Source organism: Mus musculus, chromosome 6, assembly GCF_000001635.26.
Source record: "Mus musculus strain C57BL/6J chromosome 6, GRCm38.p6 C57BL/6J".
In the NCBI taxonomy this organism is placed as follows: Eukaryota; Metazoa; Chordata; class Mammalia; order Rodentia; family Muridae; genus Mus; species Mus musculus.
The window spans coordinates 30440437-30460984 of NC_000072.6; the positions used below are offsets into that span (position 1 = coordinate 30440437).

General features: G+C 46.3%; 1 protein-coding gene across 4 annotated transcripts in view; it reads left to right on the plus strand.

The window, feature by feature from the left end:
* Klhdc10 (kelch domain containing 10) overlaps positions 1 to 14743 on the plus strand; it is a 53663-nt gene extending 38920 nt beyond the window's left edge. For 2 of the 4 annotated variants that reach the window (NM_029742.3, NM_001311087.1), the window contains 7 exons: positions 1341 to 1495; positions 3991 to 4139; positions 6182 to 6266; positions 6975 to 7041; positions 7505 to 7552; positions 9055 to 9194; positions 10051 to 14738. In NM_029742.3, the coding sequence (NP_084018.1) occupies positions 1341 to 1495; positions 3991 to 4139; positions 6182 to 6266; positions 6975 to 7041; positions 7505 to 7552; positions 9055 to 9194; positions 10051 to 10260 (854 nt within the window). In that variant the 3' untranslated portion in view covers positions 10261 to 14738. Of the gene's footprint in view, positions 1 to 1340; positions 1496 to 3990; positions 4140 to 6181; positions 6267 to 6974; positions 7042 to 7504; positions 7553 to 9054; positions 9195 to 10050 lie in introns of all 4 variants that reach the window. The other 2 variants (XM_017321829.1, XM_030255666.1) reach the window with 2 other exon arrangements.
* The last annotated feature ends 5805 nt before the right edge of the window (positions 14744 to 20548 follow it).

Here is a 20548-nt window from a genome sequence, read left to right on the forward strand (position 1 = left end):
ATCCCAGCACTTGGAAGGCTGAGACAGAAGGATTGCAATGAATTTTAGGCTAGCCTGGGCTACATAGTGATTCTGAGGCCAGCCTGAGCTACATAGCAAGACCTTATCTCCGGAAAATAGAGGAGTTAAAAAAACAAACATTGATTACTTTTGTTTCTGTTTAGCATCTCTAAAAGTGGAAATGGGTTCATTGCTTAATGGTGGAGTGCACCAAGCTCTGGATGCAGACAGAAAGGGAGACAGGAGAGAGAGGAAAGTAGTAATGAAAGAGAAAAGAGAATAACATTTACAGTTCCAGCCTCAGGGGTGTTGTGAACCAGCTTTCCTAAAGTCCCACTAGCATTAAATCCAACTCCTGACGGCACTGGGTACAGACTCCACTACTGCACTGTGTGAATTAAAGGGTTGTGGGGAGGTTTTATTTGTTTTTGTTTTTTGAGACAGGGTTTCTCTGTGAAGGCCTGGCTGTCCTAGAACTCACTCTGTAGACCAGGCTGGCCTCGAACTCGGAAATCCACCTGCCTCTGCCTCCCAAGTGTGCTGGGATTAAAGGCATGCACCATCACGCCCGGCTTTAAACTATAGTTTCTGCCAGTTTAATCCTCTAGCAGATAAAAAGAAACACCAATCCTGCAGGCAATTTTGGTATTCTACCTTTCTCTTTTCTGTTTGCCACACTGTACACAATCGTCCCTTTCTCCTTCCCTCGCCCCCTCTCATTTCAGTAGCTCCTCAACTTCCCCACAATCGCAGGGCAGTGGTGGCGCACGCCTTTAATCCCAGCACTTGGGAGGCAGAGGCAGGTGTATTTCTGAGTTCAAGGCCAGCCTGGTCTACAAAGTGAGTCCCAGGACAGCCAGGGCTACACAGAGAAACCCTGTCTTGAAAAAAAAAAAGAAAAAAAAAAAAAAAAAGAAAGTATAGTTTAAAATATAAAGATCATTCCTCTGGCAGAGAATGAGCCCTTAATCCCCATTCCAGTCCTATGGGGTCTTTTCTAAGACAAAGATGATAGATCATTTTTCCCGTTTTTCTGTGTTTTTGAGCTGTCTTGAACAGCAATGGTATTCTGTAGACTTGACATTGCAATGCACATTATTTTATTTAGTGAATTCTACAAGTGCATTTTGGCTGTGTATCATATATCTAACAGTGAGCCGTGTGAGAGAGATCCATCTAGTATTAACTAAGACATTTCTTTTGCAAAGTCCTATAGTTAGATATGTGTGATCTTAGATCATTAAAGTAGACATGTTTGAGCCTCTCAGGTGGTCTGGGCTCATGGGCAACATGCTAGAGATAGCAGTGCACGAGTGGAATGTGTGCTTCTTCCTCCCCAGTTGTGCTGCATGGAAACAACCTGTTAGTGTTCGGAGGTACAGGCATCCCGTTTGGTGAGAGCAACGGCAATGACGTCCATGTCTGCAATGTGAAGTACAAGAGATGGGCTCTACTCAGCTGTCGGGGGAAGAGGCCCAGCCGTATATACGGACAGGTACTGCCTGCTACGGCAGGTCCACGGCTGTGCGCTTGCCTTGTGCTTGCCTCATGTTTTGTGCTCTAGCAGCAGTGTCAGAATCCAGTGTTGCTGTGGTTGCAGTGGAGATGGGACTTGATGGGGCATTTCACTTCCTGGTGTGAAAGTATAATTTATGGATCTTACATTCCCCCCTCTTCTTGTCACCATTCTGCGCTGTGTGTTGGGTTTGTTTTCCAAGTGTAGGCGAGAGGACAGCCTCAGGTATTGTTCCTGAGGAGCTGTCCACCTTTTGATTTTTCTCTCTTTTTTTTGAGATAGTGTCTCTGGCTTCTGGGGCTTGCTGATGAGGCCAAGCTGCCTGGCCAGTGAGCTGCAGGGGTCTGCCAATCCTGCCTCACCAGCCCTGTGTGTACAAGTACATCTGACCGCTCCTGGCTTGTTTGGTTTGTTGTTTCGCAAAGGTGCTAGGAACTGATCTTGGGCCTTAGGCTTGCACAGCAGCATTCTACCCAACAAGCCATCTTCCCAGGACCACTGTTTGCTTCTAATCCAACTTGAAGGTCGGGAGCTAGATCTACTTGGAAATTTCCTTAACTACACCAACCCTTAGTAACGTGGAGCTTTAGCATGGTCTGAGGCTGGTCTGATGACAGAACTCTCTGAAGAACTTTATTCCTAAGAAGTATAGCTCATAAGAGACTGAACAGGAGTTTGAACTAAGACACGTAGAGATTGTGTAGGTTGGTGTAAAGATATCCGGAAAGATAGTGGGCTGCCCAATAAACAGACTTTAAGACAAGTGGCTGCACTAACAGTAAGCACTGCGTGGCATCTGGCTCAGCTGTCTGGCACACAGGTGTGGTTAAACACTCCTGAGCTCTAACTTTGAAAGGGAGCGTCCCTAGATCACGCTGTGTCCCAGCACACAGGCTCTGAGAAGCAGCCGTGGCAGTGCTTCCGAGTGAGTCTGGTGGAGAGTGCCAGCTCTCTCTGCGTTTCATACTCTAGGATGATGCTAGCTTAGTTTCCTGTTGCTGCTGCTTGGAGTGTATTTCTTCAGACTGCTTAGAGGAGAAGCAGCTTTCAGGGGGGTGCTCCTGTTCACTGTCCCTACAGTCGTGACCTTTAAGAGTCATCTGACAGATTCCTTTCTAGGTAGAACTGGCAAAGCTTCACCTTTGTATAGGCGAGGGGAAAACAGCCCCTGAGTTCTGTACAATGCTTTAGTCGTTTCTTCATTCCTTCGTGGACAAGGGCTCACGTGTTGCTGGTCCCAGCTTGAGATCAACTTCATGACAGTTGGGATGATAGGCATATATTAGCTCACCTGGATGAAGGGCCTGAATTTTAACCTTTCAAAATTGTTCATTTATTGTTATTAGAGAGTGTGTGTGTTGTGTGCGTGTGTGTGTGGGTGTGTGTGTATATGCACAGATGCCACACAGCCCACAGGTATAGGTTAGAGGACAACTTCTGCAGGTTGGTTGTTTCCCGTCACTGGATTCTGGGGATGAGCTCGGATATCAGGCTGTAAGGCCAGCACTTTGAACTTAGTGGTCATCTCGCCAGCCCTTTTACCTTTAGTTTTTTGAGATTTTGATGTGATTTTTTTTAATTTGTTTGTTTATGTTTCCTTTTTGTTGTTTTGTCTTTTTTGCTTGTTTGTTTTGTTTCATTTTATTGGAACAAGGTCTCACTTTGTAGCTCAGTTTGTTGTGGAACTCACTATGGAGCCCCTAATCTATCCTCAGACTTCAGATCTTGTTGCCTCAGCCTCCTGAGTACTAGAATTATAAGCAAACACTATCACACCTGAGTCAAAATTTGACACTTTATTTTATTTTTAGATTTATTTTATGTGTAATGTGTTTTGCTTGCATGTGTGTGTACTACGTCTGTATGTAGTGCCAAAGGAGACCAGGCGAGGGTGTGAGATCTCTTGGAACTGGAGGTACAGGATGTCTGTGACACCATGTGGGTGATGGGAACTGAGCTCAGGTCCTCTGCAAGAGCAACCGGACTCAAGTGCTGAGCCATTGCTTCAACCTGGTATTTTATTTTTGTTTATGCAGTGTGTGTGCACAGGTGCCTGGGGAGCTGAAGTCACAGGTGGTCATGAGCTACCCAAATGGCTGGTGGGAACTGACTCCAGCTCTCTGGGAGAACAGGAAACACTCCAACTACGGAGACAAGTTTCTACCCAAGATTCACATAGCTTAAAGGCTGAAGAAGAAGAGGCCAGGAGGGTGGTCATGCACACATTTAATCCCAGCACTTGAGAGGCAGAGGCAGATGGATCTCTGAATTCATGGCCAGCATGGTCTATAGAGTGAGTTCTAGGACAGCTGGAGCTACACAGAGAAATCCTGTCTTGAAAAACAAAAACAACGACGACAACAAAAACAACAAACAAACCTAAGAAAAAGCCAAAAGAAGAGAATTCGATAAAACACGGTTTGGGGACATCTGTGCTAAAGTATTAAGGAGTTTTTCTCACTCACCTTCCACAGGCCATGGCCCTCATCAATGGGTCCCTTTATGTCTTTGGGGGAACAACCGGCTACATCTATAGCACAGACCTGCACAAGTTAGATCTCAACACCATGGTGTGGACACAACTCAAACCAAACAACCTGTCCTGTGACCTGCCGGAGGAGAGGTGAGGTGCGGGGACTGAGCGCTAGCCTTTCTTGCTGAAATCTGACCTCTTCCAGAGCCTTAGCAACATGAAGACAGAAAGTCGCTGGATCCAGAGTGGATCCAGACTAATAGAGAAGAAAGGTCTGCTAATGAGAATAGAGTATTTTCCTCTAAGTGTAACATTCTTAATATAGTATTTCTGTTGTCCTTTAGTAGTAAGAGGCTAGCAATGTTTGAAAGAAACCAATAGTAGCAGTTACCACTAAAAGTCATACTGAGGGCCAGTGAGTATTGACTGGAAGAGAGTATTCCCTCTCTTCAGACTGACTGGGTATCTTTTGTTGCCTTAAACATCATGTCTGCATTTGCTGTACTCTAGTGTCCTTGCAGTAGGATGCTGCTGGGCTGCCTGGGAGGGAACTTGGGAGATGGAGATGGTCAGTAAGGCAGTTCTTTGGATATAATTTATGCTTTGATCACTGGGGCATTCCAGGGAAAGGCAAGCATTTTCACATAGTGGCCTTCTATATACATTGTTGCCACTGGGAAACTGAAGCAGGATCTTCTTACCTCAGCCTTTAATCCCAGTACCGGGAAGACAGAGGCCAGCCTGGACTACAGAGTGAGTTCCAGGACAGCCAGGGCTGCACAGAGAAACCCTGTCTCAGACCACTATGCCACCCAACCCCCGCCCCACCCCTTCGTCACTCAAAAACTAAAAATAAATAAAAAGAATTCCAATTCTAAAGGGCTGGGGGGATGGTTCAGTGGTTAACATGGCTTCCAGAGCTCTTGAGTTCAATTCTCAGCACCCACATGGCAACTTACAACTGTCTATAACTATAGTCCCATGGGATGCCATTCTCCCTTCTGGTGCTCAGAGTACATGCAGACGAAACACCCAGATACATCAAACACATCTTTTTAAAAAAGAAATTCCAATTCAAAGAAAGCCTGTACTAGTCAGGAGTCTCTAGAAGAATAGAACACACACACACACACACACACACACACACACATACACACACATACACACACACACACATACACACACATACACACACACACACACACACACACACACTCACACACTGGCTTATAGGCTATGGTCCAACAGTGGCCATCTGCCTATGGCAGGCCCAAGAACCCAGTAGTTGTGGTTGTTCAGTCCACAGGCTGGATGTCTCATTGGATCTTCACTATACACTACAATCCTGAAGAGGTAGACTAGAATGCCAGAGAGAGCAAGCTTCCTTCGTCCATGTCCTTTGTATAGGCTGTCACCAGAAGGTGTGACCCAGATTTAAGGTGGATCTTCTTACCTCAAAAGATCTGGATTAAAAGTGGGTCTTTCCACTTCAAATATTTTAAGAAAGAAGCCCTCACAGGTATATCTAGTTTTAGTTAACTCCAGATATACTCAATTGACAACAAAGAATAGTACATAGAGCCTTTCACTTTGGGGGGAAAAGTTTCACTTCTAGTTTAGTTGCCTAGATGAAAGTTCTAGTAGGTGTTTCATTCAGCATACTGTATATACAATTTCTGTCAAATATCTTAAAAACTCATAGTGTAGGGTTTAATTAAATACAGGTTGGTCATTTATTAGATGATAATTTCTCCTTAGACCTATGACAGGAAGATTATAGACAATCTAAAAAACACAAATCAGCAAACTAGGAAAGAAAGATAAAATTAATCTTAGAGATAGCTAAGATACTAGTCGATTGGACGCCCTCTCACCCGAGAGTGTTTACATGGCTGGAAGTTTTAACCCTGCCTGCAGCCTGTTTAGTATGGAACTCATTTCTTTTCCAGGTAATGGTATGAAAAGAACTTCTGAGTGGATTAGCCATCCTTTATTCCTTATTGACTGTATACTAATGCATTTTGTGTATATTCTGTAATTCATTAACCAGTTCACTGCTGGTTAACACTTAGATCATTTCTAATCATTTATCACCATAAATAATGTTATATATTTAGTTAATAAAAACCTCACAGCAAAACCTTAGGAAAGTCATGTTCACCTAGTTGTTTGTTTTGTTTTGGTATTTTCAGGTACAGACATGAAATTGCTCATGACGGGCAGAGGATTTACATCTTGGGAGGAGGTACTTCCTGGACAGCCTATTCCTTAAACAAGGTAGGTTTTTTTCTTAAAGAAGTAAAGGTACTGGGAGATGAATAGACAGGCATATGTCATACTAATCAAGCTGATTCTGTTGTCTACTTGAATTTTGGAGCAGCTTCAGCACTTGTTTTGTGACCAGTGTTGTCTGTGACAGAAGGTTGCACTCAGAGCTCCTAAGAGGCTTTGCAGTTGGTAGTCACATTCTTCACACGCTGAAAAGTCTTTATGAAAGTGCGGTGGATGAGGCGGTGACTAGGGATTGGGACTAGAGAATTGGAGCAGGCTTCTGGGAATGTGACATCCCTGTCGGGACTCCACAGCACTGACTCTAGAGCATCGAGCTCCTTAGGGCTCTCAGTCATCCGTCCCCAGGGCATTTCAAATGAATTAGAAATCACAGAGGAGATGAGGATCAGGTGACAGAGCTCTTGCTGGCCTTGCAGCAGGCTGTAAGAGGTCTGCTGAGCTTCTGTCTGTGCCCTCTCCAATGCTGCTTTATTTCTTCCTGTTACAAGAATAGCTCTCACTCACTGTGGACATGTGACCGGTCCAGGACAGCACACAGTAGGGCAGCACAGACCACTAAGAGGCACGTGCATCTCTCCTTAGTTTAGTTTTTCTAAAACTGTTCTAAAAATGTTTGCTTTTAGAAAATCTGTTTCCATGGTAACTAAGATTACATTTATTTACCTGAACATGTGTTCTCTTATTTCTTCCAAGATCCATGCATACAACCTTGAAACAAATGCATGGGAGGAGATCGCAACAAAACCTCATGAAAAAATAGGTAAATTAAAAGTATGGATTCATGTGTTTACAATTCTATTTTACACTTGTGTTTTAGGGGGTAAGGGTGATTTTCTTAAGTGGTATGGCACATAAAATATTTATAAAGCTGACATTAGCAACTACCGATATTCTTCAGCCCAGTTATTATTCTCCCTTAGGAACCCAGCAGAGAGGTTTCACCTGGGTTATTGGGTTACACGGCACAGGGAGAAGCACGTGTGACATAAGGACTGGGGCCTAGGGGCTGCAGAGGGCTCATGGGTGAAGCACACACTGCTTTCCAGAGGACCTGAGGTCAGACCCACCATCAGGCAGTTCACAGCCTCCTGCAACTCCAGCTCACTCCAAGTGGTCCATTCTCCTCTGCTGGGCTCTCTGAGACACACACAAAGTCACACAACAACGAGAAAATCTGATGGTTTCTGTGAATAATTGAGTTTCTGTATTTATGTGTTTGACAGGTTTTCCTGCAGCCCGACGATGTCACAGTTGTGTTCAAATTAAAAATGGTATGGAGTCTAAATAAAGTTTGGTTCATTTCTGTAATCATAGCTGCTGAGAATGACTGGTTTCCTAATGAGCTCCTCAAAAGGGGTGCATAGTTTTGGACAGTACCTACTTTTTAATTTAAACTTAAAGGGAACTGTAGAGAGTTTTGCCTCTCGGCAGCTTTCAGAATGTAAAGTCGTTTTGGGTCTGGGCTCTCTCAGTTACAAGAACTCTGAAGCTGACGGTAAGTCAGCTGTTACTGTACCACTGGCTCCTTCAGCATGATTTGTGTGCAGCATGTGGGTGCTTATGCAGTAAGACCTTGGTGCACACCGTACTACAATTGTAATAACTCTCAGAGTACTATACCATCACGCTTATTCTGTTCTCTGTCTGATGTCAGAACTCCAAGTTCATTCTTTGGGCCTCCTGTAGCAAAGGCTTGGTATGATTTATCTAAGTGTGATAATGAGCCTTTGGCTAATGACTTTTAATTTACTGTGCAATTAATATTTTTTACAGTTTGATAACATCCTTGAGCACACCCGGTCCTCCTCCCCTGGGAAGGGGTCTATGCAGGAGCTTGGCCGCTGCAGCCTTTAGCACTCCAGTTCAGACTTAAGTAGCATTTATCTGCCACTTATATATTCACCGGGGTGTGTTAAACCGTTGCTTATGCTCTTGGGTGAGGTTTATAGGTGGTAGTGCTGCTCTGCTTTGCCTCTGAGAACAGAGAGATGCTTTCAAGTTTCTCTTGCATTCTAGTCAAAAAAATGTTCTGCTGTTTTTTATAGTTTAATTAAGCATTGCATTAAACATGATCCCAACTTGAATTAACCATTTATTCATTTGCTTCCTGGAAGTCACACCGTATAGTTGGAACTTCTCAGCCTTTAAAAGGTCATATGGCCTTTACTACAAATTGATCAATAGTTATGAACTAACCAACCCACAGCTCTACAGATTGAATGAGTGTTTGCTATCATGGTTGAAGATGGCCAGGAAGAACCTGTTTTGTGACCCCAGAGTGCATATTGCAGTGTGCATTTCTCCATATGTCCACGTGGAGCATATTTGTCTCTGGGAATAAAAAAATGCATGCTCTTTCCAGGATGTTACTCAAAGGAAGAGTTTGGAAACTCATCTGTAGCTGTGTTTTGTTTTTGATTAGTGTTTTCTGACTCATGGGATTTTTAGCTTCTCTTGGAAACTGAGAAGTAGCTAGCCTGCTCCCTCCAGGGCATCTCCCTGGGCCTGCATAGCCACCCTCCTTCAGAGCATGAGCTCTCCCTACACCTAGTTCATTTATTTCCAGTGCTGCTTCTCTAAAGTTCAAGCACTGGCAGTGTCTGTAACCGAGATATATTTGGATTGGAGAGCCTTGCCATGAAGCCTCCTTGGGCTGGCATCCTCCATCCCAGCCAATGTCCCAGGTGTGTTGTGGAATGACCCACCTGTCAGCTATCACGTGTTCTCTGTAAGACGTCCTGTAGCTGCAGCTCATTTCCTTTGTTCGTGACAGATGTCTTCATTTGTGGGGGCTATAATGGAGAAGTGATCCTGGGAGACATCTGGAAGCTGAATCTGCAGACGTTTCAGTGGGTGAAGCTCCCTGCCACCATGCCAGAGCCCGTTTACTTTCACTGTGCGGCTGTCACTCCTGTGAGTTTGTTCTCACATTGATATTACGTAGTTGTAGGTAGTGAGGAAGACTAGTCAGGGAAGAGTTGCTTATAGCAACCAGATTTGGAAAAGGAGAGGGAAACACAGTCACATCCAAGTTTAAAGGACAATGTAATGTATTAGAGAGCAGAATGATGTCACCCTTTGTTAGCATCTTATTGAAAAGACTATAGAAACCTGATTTTCATCTTTGTAGTATAACCAGCATTTGGTATTTTGGATAATTAGTATACTCTAAATTTAATTGTTAATAAAAAGTTCTTTGTACTTGAAGTTAAAACACATGGACACCTTTAATCCCACCACTCATGAGGCAGAGGCAGGTGGATCTCTGTAAGTTTGAGGCCAGCCTGGTCTACAGAGTGAGTTCCAGGACAGCCAGGGCTACTCAGACAAACCCCGTCTCAAAAACCCAAACCAAACCAAACAACCCAACCAAACAAAAACACAGTGAAATCAAATTACAAAACAAAACTATAGAATTGGCCATGGTAATCCCAGCACTCAGAAGGCTGAGATGGGCAGGTCACTTGAGCATAAGACTCCAGTTCCAGCTCAGCAGAACATAAAACCTTATATCGAAACCAAAGCCCTATTCTTTCTCTAATACCCTACTCATTATACGAACAGTCTTGGTTTCCACGTAGGTTTAGATCAGTGAGACAGTCTGTGTCTGTGCCTGTGTGTTGAGCCCAGGCCTGGCAGTCCCACAAGTGCTGTACCTGGTTCGTATGTCCAGCCTGTGGGCTGGTTTTGTTTCCGTTGCTGAGTCTGCCTTGGTCACTCTTGCTCTGGTGTTTGACTTTGTCGTCTTCTCACTGCCATTTGTTCACAGGCTGGTTGCATGTACATCCACGGAGGAGTGGTGAACATCCATGAAAACAAACGGACTGGGTCGCTGTTTAAGATCTGGCTGGTGGTACCTAGCCTGCTGGAACTGGCATGGGAGAAGCTGCTCGCGGCCTTCCCCAACCTAGCAAACCTCTCCCGAACACAGCTCCTGCACCTTGGACTCACACAGGAACTCATCGAGCGTTTGAAATGAAGATTTCTGGACTGTTCATTGATACTGGAAATGTTAATTTAAAGAGACTCCTTTATTTATGGGCAGTGTAGAATGTGCTACAAAGAGGATTGGCTACCCTGATCAAGGCCTTATTCAGAAAATACATCAGATGCCTTTTTGTGAATGGGTTTAGTTTATGGACATTTCACTTTCTCATGTGCTTTCTTCTTTGCTCCCCTCCCTCCTGCCCCTCATAATGCACCCCACACTTATGCACTCCCTCTTTCTTGATGGAGTTGAGGGAATGTCTGAAAGTCCCTTAATAATGTTAAGAATCAAGAGAGAGAAATTGTTGCCTTTTTTTTTTAATTCTGAGCATATTGACCATGTCAACTAACACTACAGATTAAAATATCATCAACAAACACAAAGCTTAAAAAGCCAGCAACAACAACTCTTGGTCTGGGAGATAGAGCGAGAACACTAGTCTTGGTAGCCTAGCAGGTTGTTCTTAAGTCTGGATGTTGAGTTAGTGTTTCTGAGATGTGCGGAGTGGCTGGACTCAACGGTGCTTCATGACTTGCTGTAAAAATGCCTGACCTTGACACTAGCAGGCAGCTCAGTGACGTCTGATTAGCGATCCCTTCAATCCTGTAACGCTCCGGTGGTTAGCGTTGGCCTGCCAATGTTTAGTGTGTCTGTCATCATCACCCTCTGTTGTTGTCTCTCAAATTAAATGTATATGGCATCAAGTTCTTTCCAGGCAGTTCTGAACTTCCCTTGTGCTTATTAATGGCTTTAAATATGTCTTTGACTTCTTGGTGGGGGATTGTAGACTCTTAAGTGTGTGATGTAAATGTCTACGGACAGTAGATAGAGCACAGCACCCGCACCCTTCAGGCTTAACTGTCTTACCTTCTGCTTGGGGTGCTGGCTTTGACTAGCATAGCAGCTGCTGCTTTTTTAGAACTTGTTTCTCTTTAAGTCTCTGGACCATGTCCCTGCGTTTTCTTAAACTGTTGGTTCTTGATTGCCTCCTGAGCTTGTTGCCTCCTTTGCTGTCCGCTTCTGTGTTCACGATGCTGTGGTTGCCTAGTGACTGGAGGAAGGTCTTAAGGGAAAAGGTACAGGGTCTCCTTCTCAAGAAGCAGGGGTCATTGGAGAGCCAGCAGGAGGAAGGGGTGAGACAGGGTGATTCGCTTCTGTTGGTGAGAGATTTTGTTTCCTCCTTTCTGGAGAGAAAAGTAACGTACGTTTTTACTCCTTTTGTCCTCAGGCAGCTAGAAGAGCTGAGGAGTGACTTGTGTAAGCCTATGGGTGTCCATAGGTGCAGTCAGGATGCTAGAGGCCTGCAGGAGGGTGCAGCCAGTCCCCCCTGCAGGCTCCTTGCAGAGGAGACATGTAGGAGATTTCAAACACATTTTTCCTTTAAGTGCCTCTTTTCCACCTAGCTTTAATATTATTCATTTTCTTTTAGCCCAAAAGAGATCTCTTTAGTTGATATGAAATAAAAGTCACCTTTGAGTTACAGTAAAAAAACGTTCCTGCCCGGTGTGCAGTCTTAGAGAGGTCTCCTCCCTTTGGCTCCCAACAGGCCTTATGCTCCATCCGTGTGGGTTAAGTTAGTGGAGCCTTTGCTCTGTGGTCCTGAGTGAAGCCCTTATCTCTGAGTGAGGGGATGGACCTGCGTTTCTGGGGTCTTAACCCCCAGCTCTGGCCACTTCCTGTTGGTGTGGCTTTTACTTCCTGCCACCGATAGGCGCACTCCTCATAAGACCCCTCTCCAGAGCAAGTCAGCCTGAGCCACTGTGTGCTCAAAACTGTGACTCTGGGCCAGGTCTCCTGGACACATGGTGGAAGTGTATCCCAAACTAAATAAGCCATGTTTTCTAGGGTGACAGAAGGATATTTGTCATTGGTTTATATAGGGACCAAAGGCAATGTTCAGCCTCTGTGCTTTGACTCCCATGGTCCTTGGACAACTGAGGCTGACTCTGGTTCTGTTACACTAGAAAGCTGTAGAAAGGGGGCTGATTCAAGCCAACACTTGTTGGCATCCTTTTTAAGCCAGTTGAAGGCAGTCTCTTTGAGATGGATGTTGGAGGCCTGACATCAACGACCTTCTGTATCTTAGAAGTGCATGTTGGGTCTAAAGTGTCTTTGAATAGAACACTAGCGAAAGTGGTGCAGGAAGCAGCTGAATGCCGCAGCCACTCACGCACATGTTCTGGATGCCAAATGACTGTGGAGAAGGACTTAAAGGAAGGTGACTGGATCCTCTCTAAGGGTCACCAGCATTTTGGTTTCTCTATAACCAGCACTCGGGATTCCCAGTGGCATCACCTGGTGTGGGAAGGTTGTGATGCCTGCTGCCCCCCTGCCTTTTTGAGGTGCGCCCAGACATCTTCCTGCAGTCCTGGAAGTAGAAGTGCAATATGTAGAAACATATGGTCTGTACAGATTATGTAGAATCGACGAGTGTAAAGCAGTGACACCACTCTTTGTACCTGTCTTGGGCAAGTCAACTTATTACCTTAGAGTAGAATTATGCCAAGAACTTTTAGTGTGATCATAAGCCAACTTCTTGGTAAAGCTGGATTTCTTTCAGGTCCATGTTTTCTTATTCTAGTTATAAAAAAAAAGGTCTGTTCCTCAGTTTGCTAGGAGCTGAGGGTTTCCCATCCCTGTTTGTACTGCCTCCCATTTGCATGTCTTGCCCAGGAATAAGGAAGTCCACTTGAAAGTGTTGCCCAGGTAGAGAATTGAAACCTAATGTTAATACAGCCCCCCCCCCCATATACGCTAACTTATCTGGGAATGTAATACCTTATTAAATGATGTTTTCTTTACGATAAGGTATTTTCCACTTTACAGAAAACTGCAAACCAGTATATAATAGATTGAAACTTTACCTGCTTTTCAGGACAAACAAAACCCTTCCTTCCCACTGGCAGAAATCATCTTTCAGGGCCTAATGATTTGATATAAAAGCTTGCTTTATAGCATTCATGTCCAGTACAGAGCTAGATTTTAAAATTATATATATGATGAAAATATTAACATTTCTAGATTAAAAGTATGACTGATCTTTCGTTATCCACTGTAGCAAGGTGAAAGCACACACAATCGAAATCCATAGATAATCAGTGTTTAGCCTTCTCCTTCAAACAGTTGATTTACATATCTTGTCCCTTCCTGTCCTTCTTCCACACACATCCCCTTTTCAAGGGACGAGAAGTCAGAGAAGGAAAAGAAGCTCAAAGAAGGGCCAGCAGCTAGCCAGGCCAGGCTCCCAGTTAACTTAGACACTGGTAGGAAAATGACCACCGGTGGGAACCTTGAGCACAGCCTGCTGCTGAGTTCTCTGCTGCTTCCTGACCAGAGAGAACTCTTAGTTCCTGTGGGATGAACAGGCTGTGTTGAACAGAAACAGAAACCCCACTGTCTGAGCACATTTCCTGGCTCTTGGCAAAGCTTGCTTTTTTGTTTCCTCCTTTGGAGTCACCTTCTGCAGTCTGATGTCCTGGTGTGCAGCAAGGGTGCTCTGTCCTCTCGGACTGTGTTGGTTTTGTCCCCTGTAAAAGCAGTTTGCTGTTCTGTGGTCTTAGTGATGCTTAGAGAGTGGCCCTCCCACCAACACTCTGACGTAGCACAAAAAGCCATTTTCCTTTTTGTTTTCTGTTGTTTCCTGGTGTTGGGCTTCAGGGTGAATGCAGGAGGATTTATTGTTACAGCCACGCTTTTCAAGAGCTGGTTACCATAGGTGTAAATTCCATTGGTCCCCAGGTACCTTAGAGCTCTGGTAGCTTTGGCTGGGCCTGAAGCAGGCTCAGTGGGGGTTCTGGGACCTATGTCTATATGTTGTCACCCGTCCATAAGTTTGTGAGATTTGGAAGAAAAAAAAAATATCTTCCCTTGTCTGGTGTCAAAAGCAGAGCTGTGCTTCGATGGTAGCGCCATCTCCTTGGTGGTCTTTCCATGTTGTTAATCTTTTTTAAAACTTTTGAGAAGTTTTTTTAAAGGCCCCACTTAGTCTGCAGAGGGCGAGTCAGAGGCAGTTTTCAGAGAAAAGGCCAATTTCACTAAGTAGTTGTGATTGCTGTTGTGTTAGTTACACAGCAGGAATATAAAGGAGGCAGGGGGAAGCTACTGGCTGGGGTAGTCTTAGGGAGCTCACAGGCTTCTCCCTGCAGAGGCAGTAGGGACAGGCAGGAAAGGTCAGCCTCCCTTTGGAGCTGTTCCCAGGCTGGGCCAGGCTCTACTCTTCCTGCAGGCAGTGGAGGCCATACACAGTGCTTGCCTTACTTCAAAGCTCTTTGCCACAGTCCTGTTGCACAGTGTGGACGTCCTTTTGCAGTCTGGTGTGCATGCCATGTGAGCAGGACAGCTTTCCCGCCTCTCCCGGTTTCCTATGAGCAAGTGAACCTAGCCTGAAACGTTCCACCTGTACTTCCCTACCTTGTCAGTGTTCGCTGTTGGTTTTCTAAAACAATCTGATCAATAAATCTCTAAATCTACTTGGTCCAAGTTGCCATGATTGTCTGCAGTCTGCAGTAATTTGTGCACGTTTGAGTTCACCTATTTGACATAGACAACAGCCCTACCCCTGTCACTACATGTTCTTCAATTCTCACCAGAGTCATCTTTGCTCTGTCATATCTGCGTGCCCTCCGCTATTACCCCCACCCCTCTTTGTTCACCTTCCGGAACTCCTGGACACACAGTAGCCTGCTCTGTAGAACTTGGCTCTGTAGAACTCGGCAAGGGAGCACCTGTGGGGCAGGCAGGCCCCTCTCTTACTGCAATCTTTCAGATACCCCACACCACTGCCGAGCAGGTTCCTGTGCTGTCAGACTTCCCTAGGTGTTGCCGAGGTGACACGGGGACATGTAAGGGCAGTGTGAGCCCTGTGGGCAGTCCTGGGACTTTGCAGTCCAGAGAAAAGGAGGTCATGGGAGCTGAATCCTTTACTGGGGTCCTCAGGATTAAACCACAATTAGCCCTGCTTCATCTTGTGACCTTTCTCCCAGCAACTATCTCCTCAACTCACAATTCAGAGTGGACAGGGGCACTCCATCCACATCGGGTACCTTTAAGGCTTGCCGTCTAGGGCACACTCCTTTCTGTGCCCATTGACTTTCTAAGGATGGATCTCTTTACTGTGACAATGAAAGTCTACAAGGAGGAGAAAGGGTCCGGCTCATTTGTCCACCATATAGACAGTACATAAGATGTCCTGTGCAGGGCTAGAGAGATGGCTCAACAGTTAAGGGCACTGACTGCTCTTCTGAAGGTCCTGAGTTCAAATCCCAGCAACCACATGGTAGCTCACAACCATCCATAATGAGATCTGATGCCCTCTTCTGGGGTGTCTGAAGACAGCTACAGTGTACTCACATATAATTAATAAAAATCTTAAAAGAAAAGAAAGAAAAAGATGTCCTGTGCAGGGCAGTCTTCCTTCCTTTGCCTTATTTCCCTCTGAAAGAATAAGAAGTTAATCCCTTTAGCATTCATACTTTTGACCTGCAAGAGCTTTGAAAAAGAATCTTACAAAACAAAAAGAAAAAAGAGGCATAGTAGTGTACTATGCAGTGTTTAATTCTGGACTCCAGCCTGGCCTACATAGTGAGTTCTGGGGCTACATAGAGACCCCGTCCCTAAACAAAATAAGTAGAGACCAATACCCAAGCTGGAGTTCCAAGAAGCCACTGGCATGGGGTGGGGGGGGGGGGGCTGAACTCTCCAAGTGCCCTCTATGGTTTTGTTTTGTTTTTGTTTTTGACTACCAAGCTATCCTTCAGTCCCTGAGAAAAACTCTTCTCTGCATTTGGCTGGGCTCCTAGGCAAGAGCCATTTTGACCTAGTGGGGGGAGAGGGGCAGCAGTGTCTCTGCTGGTTTTTGTGATTTTGCTCTCTGGTTCTGGTTCTGGTTCTGTCTTGCGCGTGCCAGACTGGCCAGCAGTAAAGATGCTGCAACAGGATCCTTCTGCACACATTTATTGGGAGAGCTTGATTGCAGAGGCGAAGAGACCCCGAGCCCAGAACTGGTGCTGCTTATATAGGCCTAGGAGAGGCGTGTCTCACACCCAGATTGGTTATGCACTAAGCCTCATTTGCATGTTCCTCATCTGATTGGCTACTCTCTCTCAGTACCTCACAGAACCTCATTAACATACCTCATTTGCATGTCTCACATCTGATTTGTTATATTCTCAGTACCTCATTAACATGCCCTGGCCAGGCAGTGACTTGGCAAAAAGCTTTACTGCATATGTACACATTGGTTGTTTGTCCAAACTTATGCGTGGTGGCCAGCAGTAGCCAGTGCCACTCTGCAACGGCACATGTGGCTTCCCACAGTTCTGGTTCTGGTTTATCAGGACTCTGTTGCAGAGCTACCATTTTACCTAGCGTGGTTAGGCCGTAGCACCGCAGTCTCTGCTCCGCTCAGCTGACAAGTCAGAAAGCCTTGTTTAGTGAAAGGACATGTTCTCCACCTGCACTGTCCACTAGGGTGGCAGCTACCAGCCACATGAGCTATTGAATACTCCAACACTGGTTACTGTGACAGACAAACTGAATCTGGAACTTGATTTAAATGTATTTAAATATAAATAGCCGCACCTGGTTCTAGCCACAGAGTGGCAGTTTTAGGAAGATTCTGGGTTGGGACAGGACTTCGTTCCTACCTCTCATAAACACTCCTCCTCTCTGGAGCTTGGTTTCTCTTGGGTGTGGCTTACTCATCAGTCAGAGGAAGTGGACTAGAGAGGAGGATACAGGGGAACTTGGGAAGCTAGCCTCTGGTAAGCAGGATGCTTGCCAAGGGTGTTGTACAACTCTACAACACCCCTTCATCTGACACTCCGACTGTCAGCCCACGGGGTTTGGTGTCAGCTCTGTAGATTAGATGAGTGCCATACTTGTAGCATGCTCACGTGTGTGATACAGGCTTGGACGGAGTGGGAGGGGCTGTAAATGGAGGGAGGAAGAACAAAGCCAGCGGCAGAGCTAACGTGTAAGCCACTGGTTTCTAAACCATGCAGGGCTGCCGAAGTGCCTCAGTAGACAAAAGTCTTGCTGTGCATGTGGCCACCTAGACCCACGCAAAGGTAGAAGACGAGATGCACCTGAGGGTTATCTTCTGCACACGTGCAACAATCATTCAAAAAATAATACATACTTATTAAAAAGGAAAAATGTGGGGCCGGAATCCCCAAAACTCAGTACTGGTTTTTTTTGGGGGTGCTTGTTTGTTTGTTTGTTTTTGCTGTTGTTATTTTAAATATTTTAAAATAAAGGGGGTTTTTTTTGGTTATTTTTGAGACAGGGTTTCTCTGTGTAGCCCTGGCTGTCCTGGAACTCACTTTGTAGACCAGGCTGGCCTCGAACTCAGAAATCTGCCTGCCTCTGCCTTCCGAGTGCTGGGATTAGAGGCCTGCACCACCACGCCTGGCCCATAAAGTGGTATCTTAACAAATCTCAGTTCTGTATCAACTGGGTTAAGGATTTGGGGACCCCTGTCTCGTAGCTGCTCACTTTCTTCCTTGTGCCTAATTGTCCAGCAGAGAACTGTTGAGCCAAGGCCGGGATGAACAGTGCTTGTCCTGGCCCTGTCACCTTGATGTGAGAATGACAGTCTGATCAAACAGACTCGTCCCTTCCCTCCCTCGAGAGCACTGAAATACGAGTAAAATGGTGCCAGTGTTATTCTTCCTCAAGTGGACTAATAGTGTCTCCGAGACCTCTGTGCGGCTTTAGTGGCCGTGGAGAGTGCTCAGATTGGTGCTAATGGTCCCAGTCATGGCTGCTCTCTAGAGCTGGGAGGTCTCAGATTAAGACAACCATTAGGTAACATTTTAATTAGAGATAAAAAGAATAGTGTCTAAAACAAACAAACAAACAAACAAACAAACAAACAAACAAACAAAGGCATCAGTGTCTAGACTACTTAGTCCAGTAGTGTTGAGACTGACGTGGAGGCTGGGGATATAGCTAGGTGGCAGCAAACCTGCCTAGCCTGTGACATTCGAGGGAGGCCTGGGCTGAACTGCTGGCATCTCCCTCTCCTTACAAAACAGAAACCAAACAACTTGTCTTTCTAGATAGTGTGAAAATAGCTTTTCTCACTAAGTCTGTAGTTGGAATGATTCAAAGGATACAACTGTGAAGTTCCCCACTCGTTCACACGCAGCCTGACTGGTATCTGGGAACCTTTAAGAGCCAGCTCTAGAGAGGAACAAATGAAGGGGGAGAAGGTTTGGGGAAAAAAGCAATCTGTTGTTCTAAGTGTCTTATTGTGTTGCGGGAAATGTGTTCCTTGCTATCTTGTCCCTTTATAACATCAAGCAAGAGTATTATTGTACCTCTTTTTCTTCTCCATAGTTGGGTGAAAAGAGGTGGGCGGGGGTGGACCTTATTCCCAGGAGACCCTGCAGATTAGCCATATTCTGATTCACCAAGGTTGGGACAGCCCAGCCTGACACACAGAAATGAGGTCTCTCGGCTCGGCTCAGGCAGCAGCCAGGCAGGCGGGAAGGGCCTGTCCAGTTTGGCTCCTCAGCCCAGCTCTAGGGTTGGTGAAGAGAGGACACAGACAGCGGCACACGCTGGCCACTTACTATTCTTGGCACTCAACACCAAGCCAGGATCCTCACAGCGGTTGCATCTGTGAAATACATCAAGTGTCAGTGTGTGTCACCTCAGAAGGGACGGGCAGATCAGTTCATCTTTTATGAACCATCTCACTAAAGCTACCAAGAGTCTGGGCCTCAGAAGGTTCTAAGACTGCAAGGCCCACTTTCTCTCCCTGCAGGGTAGCAGAGCCATATCTGCCACGTGCTGCAGTCAGGCGTCACTCTGTCCACTTTCTGCTTAGCTAATTTGTGCTGGAGCCGGCGTGGTGGTGCACCCTCGTTTTTTCATCCCAGCATTTCGGCGGAGGCAGGTGGACCTGTGAGTTTGAGGCTAGCCTGGTCTATATACACTGAGTTTCAGGCCAACCAGGGCTTCTTAAAACAAAATCAGAAACCAAACAAAAACATTGTGTTGGGATGCGGGAGGATAAGCCAAGGGCCACCAAAGTGTTCTTGCCAAGGGAGTTACCAGCTCTCCCAATGCCAGAGGAAGGGTCTCCTTGGTAAGAACTCTCACTGCACCGATAAAGGACCAGACCCTTCCCCAGGTGGGCGGGGCTCCGCGGAGCCGCAGTGCAGCACGATGAAGCCTGTGCCTGGGACGGGAAGCTGCTCTGGAAGCGAGCGCCAAGTCCCCCAGGTGCCACCGCCAGTCACTTGTCCCGGCAAAGCTCCCAGTGTCCACATAGATGCGGAGCCAGGTCAGGATTTTTCGAATGTAAAATGGCCTCGTGCTTCGCGGAGAAGCTGCCCAGGGTGGGTTCTCTGCCGCCCCCTGGCGAGCAGCGCTGGTCCTGGTCGTGGGCACCGCGACTAGCAGCGGCCGGTGCCCACGCTAACTGTGCATCTAGTGGGTACGCAACCGGCTGGGATGCCACCGGGGCACAACCTTGTATTCAGGCTGATAGCACCCGGAGGCAGGGCTTCTACCCAGCAAACCGGTTAGAGGAATCAGGTACTGAGAATAGAGTACTTTAGCTCAAGGCTCAGAGGAGCACAAAGAGCTAGAAAGCTTTTCAGGGACAGCACCCACCACCTCCTGGTGGCTTCTGGAAGGGGAGGAAGCCTACGAAAGAAACCAGAAAAACTGCAGGAGACTTGGAAAGTTAGGGCGAGGAGAGGCGGTGCTCAGAAGGCACTGATATATAATCGCGCTCCAAGGCAGTTAGTTGGGAAATTTTAAGTTCGAGGCTACGACAATGATCTTTTTGGTAAATAGGGTGAGGCCACTTTGGCCAGGGCACTCAAGAGTACATATACAGAGCAAGGCCTGGCCTTCAGCTCCCATCTCTTTATCCTGGGGTGGGGAGCCAACCTGAGCACAGCAGTCACCCTGGGGCAGCACCTCCAGAGGATGCACTGGAGGCCAAACTCTGGCCTTGAGGGAGACAGGTCCACTTGGAATTAGGACGGGGTACCACGGGTGTAGGACCTTCTCCACTAAAGCTTCGCAGGATGAGGATCCTCCCTCCCTCCCTGCCTTCCACAGCCCAGTGTGGCAAGAGGGGCCTAGGGCTGCGGGGGAGAGAACCACTCCAAACCGGAATGATCTGGTTTAAGGCAAGCTGATTCTCCCTCCGCTCTCCCCCGCCCTCCCTTCTCCTCCTGCGACAGGCTGCTTTTTGTCGCAGTCCCCTGACCAAGGTAAACAGGAGGGAGGAAAGAAAGCTCTGTTTCCATGGCAACCT